Below are 10,941 nucleotides of genomic sequence, written 5' to 3' on the forward strand. Positions count from 1 at the left end.
GTTAAATTAGTAAACTTGTTAAAATTGTTAAACTAGTAAACCTGTGAAACTAGTAAACTTGTTAAATTAGTAAACTTGTTAAAATTGTTAAACTAGTAAACCTGTTAAACTAGTAAACCTGTGAAACTAGTATACTTGTTAAATTAGTAAACTTGTTAAAATTGTTAAACTAGTAAACCTGTTAAACTAGTAAACTTGTTAAATTAGTAAACTTGTTAAAATTGTTAAACTAGTAAACCTGTTAAACTAGTAAACTTGTTACCTACCTCTTCACTTGTCATTGTGGAACATGTGACCTTGAGCAGGAGAAAGATCTGGCAAAGTGAGTCTGCTAACCGGTGATATTCCTCCGTAGGTACGTTTAGCTTAGCTGTTAGCCTTTATGCTAAGTGGCTTTGCTGTGAGTTTATTTACAAATATGTTGATGTTTTTGTCACCCTCTAGTGGTCAGAAAATGGCACTTATTGCAGCGTTAAAGCTACATTCACTAATATTGGAATGTGGACCATGTAGAATCAACCATAATACAATTACACCAAATATGCGTGTAATTTAATGGCTTTTGCATGGTTCTCAGTTCACAAGTCTCCCAGCAAATTCGTTAATTCGACATATTTGTATCGCTTGATTCTACATGCTCCGCACTCAAATGTTAGTGAAGGCAGCTTTAAAATATGAACTATCTTGTGATCCATTTGTCTCTAAGAGTAGCCTCATTTGCTCTTCCTTTCTCCCTTTTTCTAGTTCATGCATCTTGGATGTAAGACAAGGTTTTGTTTTTCTTTTCAATATCCAATGTGGGCACTGCCTCACTTCCTGGTCCTCTGTCCAGACCGGTCCAGACCTTATTTTCACGGTCTATGGTGCAGATATTGTGAATAATGCATCTTACAGGCTTAGACGAGGCCTTGAGTAAAACCAGGGCCAATGCATTATGAAAGTATAGGGCTATTATTGGGTTTAATGACAGTAGGTCTGCAGTTCTATCGATTGGCTATTAATGGAGATGGCTTCATAACCTCCAGAATATGAAAAGAGCCTGGAGCAGCCATAGCAATATCCACTAATAGAGCCCAGACATGAGAGCAACTTGGTAGTGAACTGAAGAAGGCTTTGTACCCAGTCAGAGGATCTATAATGCCTCTATTAAACCCCGCCTCTATTATCATGAATAAGTAATCTAAAGGTCTAAATGTCCATTGGCTGTCTCTGTCATCCGGCGCCGAGTTTACTCCTGACAGACAAGCTGCGTCAAGTCAGGCAGAATTAGCCAGAATAAGGCCGGAAGTTAGGTGATATTGCTTTCAAAATAAAAGCTGAAAATTGTATGACTTTTATGAAATTATTGGGGTGTACAGAACAGCAATAATATTTTCATTTTAGTTGTGTTTGCACTTTACTGTCCCCTGTGATGAAGTAGAGGGGAATCCATGGATCAGTCATAGATCAGGTTCTTCCATCATGCCGTTATCAGACACATGCTGATCAGGTTTGGACAAAACTTGGAGAAATGATACATCTCACCACTGCTTTCTGACATTTCAAAATGACTGTGATTGTCCCAAGGGGGGCGCTACACCTACAGGTAAAAAAAAACCTTAGTAACCAGTCATACTATACCTCACACACTGCAGGTTTGAATGATATGAAATTTGGTCCACACATCCAGTTATCCTTGCCCTACAAATTTACCTCAAGGACTATCAGTGTACAACATATGGGATTTCCCACCAGTTTTAGTTTCTTGAAAAACGAGAAAACATTTTTTTTTTTTTTTACTGATTGACCCAAGGAGTGACTGCATCATTTGTGCTGTAATCAACCAATCCACCAAAACCAAGCACCACAAGAAGAAAAGACTAGCAGACAATGCACATGGCTTTACAAAAATGTATTTACATTGGTCCATAACAGATTTAACTTTGATTTATTTTACATGTATAACTTGATAGTGATTGATCCAAAGGGTGACTGCGTCATTTCTAGGGAACACTATGTTTACTGTTATCTTGTTTTCACTTTGGCACTTTGTAGCCTATTACTCAAAACACTTTGTAACCTGTTGCAAATTGATTTAATAAGGGATTTAATATTAAGGGATTTATTTTTTTTATTTTGAAAGTTTTGTACGGAAGTCTAATTGTTTTATTGTGGCTACCTTGACAGTGATAGTCGGACAGCTTAGAGCCTGAACTCAACAACAAGCCCTCTCCGGCTGGCCCATCACAGCCAGTTGTTTTTTCTTTTCCTCCCTCTCTTTTTTTTGGGGGGCTCTCGCTCTTTTTTCTCTCCTGTTTCCTGCAGTCAGTGTGTGAGTGGGTGTGTCGATGCGGGCCAGTGTAGCCTAGTCGCTGCTTGTGCGCACTCTGAAAAGAGGAAAAAAGTTGATGATGAGTTTAGTGTGAAAGCGGCCCGCCTCGGAGCAGGCTAACCGTCCAGGAATGGCAGTTTGGACCAGAGCGGACAAAAACGGTCAACTGGACCTTCTGCTCCGCGACCGCTGGATCCGAGTGGCCGCCGAACTCACCCGAGAAACGCTGACTTTAACGGCCGAAGCGGACGCGACCGGACAAGGGGCCAATCACTTGGATTACAACTCTTCGGCGGGCCTGCGAAATGGCATGTCGAACGGAAACGACCCGGGAACGGCTCCGGGGAACCCGAGCCGCGGTCCGAGCCAAAGTCAAGACCAACACCCGAACCAGAACCACGGGGGGCGGGGGCGCAGCGGCAGCCCGGGGCGCGGGGGTGTCAGCCGGGGTCAATACGACGGCAACTACGGTCTAAACAGCCCCGGGAAGTACCCGAATAACGGCTCAAACTCTGACTTTGGAAGCCCCGGGTCCAGCTACGGCAGTCCCGGGTCCAGCTTCGGTTCTAGGCAAGGCGAAGTTCCCGTCAGTTTGGACGGCTCCTCGGAAGCGGTGCGTAAAGTCCGAGTTGTCAAACAGGAGTCCGGCGGGCTGGGTATCAGTATCAAGGGGGGGCGCGAGAACCGGATGCCCATTCTCATCTCCAAGATCTTCCCGGGGCTCGCCGCGGACCAGAGCCGGGCTCTCCGGGTGGGCGACGCGATCCTGTCGGTGAACGGGAACGACCTCCGGGAGGCTACACACGACCTGGCGGTGCAGGCGCTTAAGAAGGCAGGCAAAGAGGTGACGCTGGAGGGTAAGTTGGCCAACGCGAGAGCGGGGATTTGCAAAAGGCCGAGATTAGTCTCTTGTACTGTATACTCGTCTTCCCACTTCTCTTTCCTAGTTCCAGCTGCGTTATACTGGCACGAGCGTCAGTTGGACATGGCGAGGTGTGGCGCCAAATAGCCTAAGCGAATTCACATTTGATGTTTTATCACTAGAATGGAGAGCGAAAACATAAAGCAAAAATCAGCAGAAGTGCATTTGGAAGCCATATCTAAAAAATATGTCACACCAGGCGAGCATTCGGGACCAGTGTTCCCTCTAAGCTGATAGTTTGGTGACCTAATTTATCACATTGACTGAATAATAAATCTGCTCAGTCATCAGTCATTGCTCCACTTTGTCCTTAGAAGTTTTGTTAGCAAGTGAGCAAGCAGGAACTTTGCCATATAGCCTAGCTTAAGGTGGAGTGAACTGACGCCCCTGGTATACTGACAAGATAGCACCTTCATCAACACACGACCCTTTGGCCTCTTTTGAATGGGAGCAGCAGGATGCACATTGCTACCACTAAAGCATGGCGAACTTTCTAGATAACTCCTGTCACTTTCGGTGTATCGTAGCTTTCACCGACACAAATAACCGTTTCTATAACTTATTAAGATGTAACAACAGCCTCACATAAACAAACACTCCACAGACTTGCAGCTGTTGATGTTTCTGGCAGCATGGAGGCAGGGGGGGGGTTAAATAGTATCAACAGAACAGAAGCCTTTGATTAGTGTAAACAGGAAAAGTAACCACAGTCGTGGTCAAAGTCAAAGTTAGATACATTGTACTGTATATTTGAGTGAGTGTGGGTTCTTGTAGATAAGAGGTCACTGTAAACATGAGCAAATCACATGTGTCTCTGTGTGGCTGCAGTGACATGGTCCAGGAGGGGGAGGGACAAAGCAATAAAAAGAGAAAGAGAGAGAGAAAGAAAGAAAAAGGGACAGGGTGATGCAACTGAAGATGGAACTTTGGGGGAATTTGGGTGATTGCAGCAACAAATAATAGGATACAGCTGGGAAACTGGAATGAAAGTAAGAATATAGCAAATGAGACGAGGTATTCAAACATAACAGCCAACAATTTCAGCAGGGAGTAGAAATGTAATGTAACTACAACTATGTAAATGTACTATGTAATGGACTAAAATAACATACTGAAAAAAGTGTATACTATATGGAAATACACCTAAACTATTAAATGTGCCCAGTATGTAAGAAGCAAGAGACAATAGAAATATCAAGACGTAGGCAATATGTAGTAAATGAGTAAAGCATTACAATATGAAGAAATCAAATGTGTATTTACAGCATATATAAAGAGTAAATGTGCATCGTATTCACATTAACAGGTCTACAGAAGGTCATTCATATGTACTGGAAGGGTCTAGGTGTGCAGACATGCACTGTAAAAACTATTCACCTTATCAAATATATTCAATTTACAGCTTATGTATTGCTGTGCAGACTTGCATATGTGCATTACTAGCTGTTCGCCTTATCAAAACTTCAGAAAGAGGAACCATATGTACAGAAAAAGCGACGAGTACATTGCTGTCTGTACTCATTAACGCATTTCTCTCAAATATATTCATAGATGGAGGTAGCAGACATGCAAAAATGTGTTGGGAGAAATGTATATATAGATCTATGCGGAGACATGTGCACACCAGAAAGTGCGCACGCCGCCGTCGAGCTGTGCCATCAGTAGAAAAGTGGAAAGAGAGCGAGTCGGGGAGAGAGAGAGAGAGAGAGAGAAGCCACAGGGCCCTCGGGCTTAGGAAACTTAGGGCCAGGAATGGCTAAATGCAGCGCTTAATGGTTTGGAATGAACGCCGGATGAATACTGACTAGCTGGAATTGTAGGAACTAATCGATGTGCGACACATTTCCGCTCCTTTGAACAAAGTCGAACCCAGATCAACCCCCTGTCCGCCCTGTCCGCGGAAAGACCGATGGGATTCTGACGCTGCCCGGCCGTAGATAGGAGGATGTGATGTGAAGCCAGACATGGCAGTCTGTCTGGAGGAATGTGTCAGCTGCCTGTCATTGTTTGCCGGTTCGACAGGCGCCGAGTTTGCGTTGTTTGTGGACTGACTCTTCCTCCCAGTCCCCCTCTCTCTCTCTCTCTCTCTCTCTCTCTCTCTCTCTCCCTTGTAGGCTCTGAGGAAACGAATGACGGCCGGTCGGAGCGAGGCTTGAGTTTCCAGACCTCTGTGGCGTGTACACACTACAGAAAACCCCCAGATATTTTCACAATTAGCTTAGGCGCCCCACATTCCTGACCCCCGGTTGTATGCGCGCATATAGGGCAAAGGTCAACACCGGCGGCTCCGGCCTGTGCTGCTCCGTGCTCGTAACACTCTTTCAGCATTGCGTGAAGGGGGAGGGAGAGGGAGAGGAGATATGCAGTAGAGGAAGTGATGGATGGAATGGAGGGGAGAGAGGAACAGTAAGTTTATTTTATTGGTTTGAATCAGTGCTCAACCTTGCTTATCAGAACTGGCAAACATTACCATAGAAAAAAAGCCCATTTGGCCCATAGTAGCTCAGCAAATACTTACACACCGCAAGAAATATCCAGAATAATCACTTGCTTCTCTTGTTTTCAATGCAAATCAGCTTTTCCTGAATCAAGTCTTATTTTCTCGATGGCTAGTGGAGTGATTCTGCCTTGTTTCACACTATTGACACTAATGCTGAAATGATTAGTCGACTAATCGATTAGTCGATCAATAAAAAAGTAGGCTAATTGAATGTCATTTTGCTAATCGATTAATGGTTTTAGTCATTTAACAAGTAAACGTACCAAACATTTGCTGGTTACAGCTCTACAAATGCTAAGATTTGCTGCTTTTCTCTGTTTCATATTATTATTTAGGGCTGCAACTAACGATTATTTTCATTGTCGATTAATCTGTGGATTATTTTCTCGATTAATCGATTAGTTGTTTGGTCTATAAAATGTCAGAAAATGGTGAAAAATGTGGATCAGTGTTTCCCAAAGCCCAAGATGACGTCCTCAAATGTCTTGTTTTGTCCACAACCCAAAGATATTCAGTTTACTGTCATAGAGGAGTAAAGAAACCAGAAAATATTCACATTTAAGAAGCTGGAATCAGAGAATTTTGACTTATTTTTCTTAAAAAATTACTCAAACCGATTCATCGATTATCAAAATAGTTGCCGATTAATTTAATAGTTGACAACTAATCAATTAATCGATTAATACTTTGGTTTTTTTTTGGCTGCTGGTCAAAACAAGCAATTTTAAGAATCGTTTTAAGCTCTGGGAACTTGTGATGGGCATTTGTCATTATTTTTGACATTTTATAAACTTAAATGACTAATCAGTTAATTGAAAAAATAATCGATAGATTCATCGATAATGAAAATAATGGTTAGTTGCAGCCCTACTTGACACTGGAAATTCCAGAAAGAAGCAGGATTTTTCACTCTTTTTAGGATTTCAACACTGAAAATGACTTGTTAAGATGGCCATTTTTTGCAGTGCAGGTCTGTAATCAGTCTCCTGGTGCTTGTATACAATGGCAGCCCCAGGTTTGTCATCTTGATGACATCCTGTTAGGGTCAAGGTTGTGTGATTTGTGGCTTCGGGGAGGGAGCTGCAGACTCCAAGGCCAAGAATATGAATTCCTCTTAAATCGAGTGGTTTCGCCCCGTTAACCCATGACACACACATCCTAGACATGACATACTGCTAGTTACTACACCCCCCCCTTTCACCAGCTGACAGACTGACATAATGTCCCATATGTTCCGGTGATTAGTTAAAGCTCGTTGCACCAGCCCCTCATGTCTTACTGGGTTAGCCTGCTGGTCAGTGGAAGGAGACGCAGGATGAGCCCATTGTGCGCATAATTGGGGGAATAAAAACAGCACAGAAGCAGACAAAGAGGCCATTGATGAAACGGGGACAGCCCTGATGAGGAACAGCTCTTTCCTTTTGTTCCGGGGCCAAAACCCAGGCCGACCGCCCGTCCGCTCGGCCGCTCGCCGTCCTCGCCGGGCGAGCGTGAATCCTGCGCCGCCCGAAAAAATAGGCCGTGCCAGTTTGTCAGTTCTGTCTCATTATGAGCTCCGCTGCAGGGTGGGCCTTGTTAGAGCGACAGGCCTTTGATTTCCCTCCATAGCCGCGTTTCCTATTCCAACTGTCAGGCGAATTCGAAGCCATCTTTTTGATGTCGCAAAAAAAAAAAAAAAAAAAAAAAAAAGAAACGCGAATTCGGTGCGTTTCCGTCAGTCGGGTTGAAGTGAATAAATCAAAAACATGAAAACGCAACATCAAAAACAAACGCGTTCATGAGAGAAATAGAGTCTTTGAGGAACGGAGTAGTATTTATTTGAGTTATTATTGTTCTTTGGTGTCAGATAATGTTGGCCATATTTCATGCTGTCTTAAGGTTGTCAATACAACCAAGATAGAAACTTACACATGGGAGAAACAGCAGGTTTGACATTTCTGGAACATTACAGAACATCCAAAGCCACTTCTCAACTGTTGTGCCATAAGACTGAACCAAGCCTACGTCATTACTTATTATTACATTACAAATCACCCATCACTACTTAATGCATAATGTCTTTATTGAGAAAACTTCTCTGCCACAAGTGAGCATAAAGACTCTTTGGCCAAACTGAGGAAATTTTATTGAAACTTGCCATTTCCTTTAAGCTTCCTGATTTGATAATAAAATACTTGCATGGAAATCCAGCTGTGCCAGCCAGCCAGCCAGCCAGCCAGTCACATTCAAGGTCCAGGCTTGGTCCTCTAGATCAGCGGTTCTCAACGTGGGGTCCGGGGACCACCAGGGGTCCTTGAGGGCGTTCCAGGGGGGTCCCCAGCAAATTGATGAATTGTTAAACTTCAGCATTATTCCATTTACAAGAAGTGAACACAGTTAGAGAATGTAGAGATAGTCATGTGGACTAATGTGGACTAAATTAGTGGACCTTGATATGAAAAAGGTTGAGAATCACTGCTCTAGATTGTCAATCAATAGAAAAATAATATGTCTGTTGGATCAGCATGACAGAGAGCAGAAAGTGATGGGACTGAGTTTTTGTCCATAACCTGCTTTAGCCTTTCGTAAAATGTGGCACGGAATATTCAAATGCTCATTTAGACCACGCACTGAACAGTCGACCGTGAAAACAATGGATTTTTGGGCATCCCTGAGTGTAACGGTGTGGTGTTGCAGATGAACAGATTCATCACACACACATCAACAGCATCATTGTCCCAAGCCTTCCCTCTGAACCAGGTCAGAGAGGACCGAAAAACAGAAGGGGGCAGGTGTGACATTGTGTGTGTGAGGAGACGAGGGAATTCATTTTTCCCTTGTTATGATGTGTGTGTGTGTGTGTGTGTGTGTGTGTGTGAGAGATATCGGACCCGACCATGTGTGACCATGTGGGCATCTGCGTGTATGTGCAGTCTTGTGTATGCAATTATGCTTGCATGTGTGCATGCATATGCATTTGTGTGTGTGTGTGTGTGTGTGTGAAGAAGGCACTAGTCACTATTCTGCCAGTTAAAAGACACTAGTCACTAACAATTAGGCACTAGTACTTTTTTAGTCACTAGTTATTATTCTGCCAGTTAAAAAGCACTAGTCACAAAAAAAAGGCACTAGTACTTTTTTTAGTAACTAGTCACTATTCTGCCAGTTAAAAGACACTAGTCAGTAACACTTAGGCACTAGTGCTTATTTTTTTGGTCACTAGTCACTATTCTGCCAATTAAAAGACTCTAGTCACTAACAATTAGGCACTAGTGCTTTTTTTTTTTTTTTTAAAGTCACTAGTCACTATTCTGCCAGTTAAAAAGCACTAGTCACTAACAGTTAGGCACTAGTGCTTATAATTTAGTCACTAGTCACTATTCTGCCAGTTAAAAGACACTAGTCTCTAACAATTAGGCACTAGTGCTTATAATTTAGTCACTAGTCACTATTCTGCCAGTTAAAAAGCACTAGTCACTAACAATTAGGCACTAGTACTTATTTTGTAGTCACTATTCTGCCAGTTAAAAGACACTAGTCACTAACAATTAGGCACTAGTACTTATTTTGTAGTTAGCAGTCACTGTTCTGCCAGTTAAAAGACACTAGTCACTAAAAATTAGGCACTAGTACCTATTTTCTTTAGTCTCTAGTCTAGTCACTATTCGGCCAGTTGGTGTGCTGGTTCATGTCTGGTTCAATTCTCGTCTGGCACACTGAAGAGCGTTACGTAACACATTGAACATAACTGCAACAGGTGGCTGAGTGATTGCATCTCCGCCATCGCTCTGCATCCATCTGTGTGCCATTTTATTATCTATTCCCTAAAATGTACTTGTCACTAAAAATAGCCACTGGCTCTGTTCTTTTTCTCCCTAGTCACTGTTATGCCAGTTAAAAGTTACTAGTCACTAAAAACATACCCAGCAGTATTTAATAAAGTGCTATCTTATCTTAGTATTTATTTTTTAGTCATTAGTCTCTATTCTGATAGCTACTAGTAACTACTAGTTTTTTATTACAGGGTGACCATTTTAATTAGCCCTAGTCTCTAATCCAATTCTACTAGTTATTATTCATTAGTTATTAGTAACTATTAGAGTAGTTGCTATTCCACTTCTGTTCAATAGGGACTAGTTTTTCAATAATGGCTAGTTTTTATTGCATTTGATGCTACAAGTAAAACCTACAATTATATCAACATCTAGTTTTGAGTCATTAGCATTTTAAAAGTAATAAGTCTAGTCTAGTAATAAGAAAAATGTTGATATCTTCATTTGGAATAAAAAAAGTTATCAAACTTCTAGCCACTATTTAATAGCTGCTAGTAACAGAAGAATAGCGAACAGTAAAAATTAGAATGGGAACTAGTGTTAAATAAATAAATGCATAATAACTAAAATAGCTATATAAAATGTGTAGCCCTATAGAATTCAGGTAACAATATTATTATTTTATGTCATTTTATGTTTTATGTTCTAGTAAAAACATAATAGTGAATAGCAAAGAATTAATTAGTCACTAGTAAGTATGAAAAAGTACTAGTCTTAAATTGCTAAATTAAATTGTTACTAGTAAAAACAGAAAAGTGACTAGTAAAAAACAAATTAGTTACAAGTACCTATTAAATTGGAACTAGTATATATTATATAAACAACTAGTAAAATTACTAGTTGCAACTAGTAACTGGCAGAATAGTGACTAGTGACTAAAACATAAGAACTAGAGGCTAATGTTTAGTGACTAGTGCATGTTAGGGATTCAATGACAAAACAGTCTGCCATTAGAAGACTCATACATCCATGCAGCTGTTTATCTATGTGCTCATATGTGTACTTGAAGGGGAACCCCATGAGAAAGGTGTAGAGCAAAGTACAACCAGCACTACACACACACACACACACACACACACACACTGCTCCCTCCATAGGAGCTGCATTCTGACACATTGTTCTCATTAGGGGTCTGGCAGAGACAGACTTTGAGGGAGGGGGAGGGAGAGAGGGATGGGAGTAGAGGAGAAAGGAGGGAGGGTAACAATGTGGGAAGAAAGCGCGCGAGAGAGAGAGAGAGAGAGAGAGGGGACTGAATGAGAGAGGTGTGGGAAAGCGAGAAGGAGAGGGAACGGAGGAGGAAGAGGGCGAAGAAGCGGAGAGCAAGAAAGTGAGAGAGGGAGGAGAGGGTGTACAGAGGGAGAGGAGGAGAGAGGAGAGAGAGAGAAAGAGAGAG

General features: G+C 42.0%; 1 protein-coding gene across 1 annotated transcript; it reads left to right on the forward strand.

Annotated features, from left to right (window-relative positions):
* The first annotated feature begins 2,243 nt into the window (after positions 1-2,243).
* LOC139663370 (beta-2-syntrophin-like) lies at positions 2,244-3,320 on the forward strand. Its single transcript, XM_071542018.1, has 2 exons — positions 2,244-3,168; positions 3,259-3,320. The coding sequence occupies exons 1-2, from the start codon at positions 2,442-2,444 to the stop codon at positions 3,318-3,320; spliced, it is 789 nt and encodes a 262-aa protein (XP_071398119.1). The 5' UTR covers positions 2,244-2,441.
* Positions 3,321-10,941: the final 7,621 nt, after the last annotated feature.

This window comes from Centroberyx affinis, unplaced genomic scaffold (genome assembly GCF_046629955.1).
Source record: "Centroberyx affinis isolate AG114_WGS23_722 - 3 ecotype Tasmania unplaced genomic scaffold, CSIRO-AGI_Caff_v1 ptg003990l_1, whole genome shotgun sequence".
Lineage (NCBI taxonomy): Eukaryota > Metazoa > Chordata > Actinopteri > Beryciformes > Berycidae > Centroberyx > Centroberyx affinis.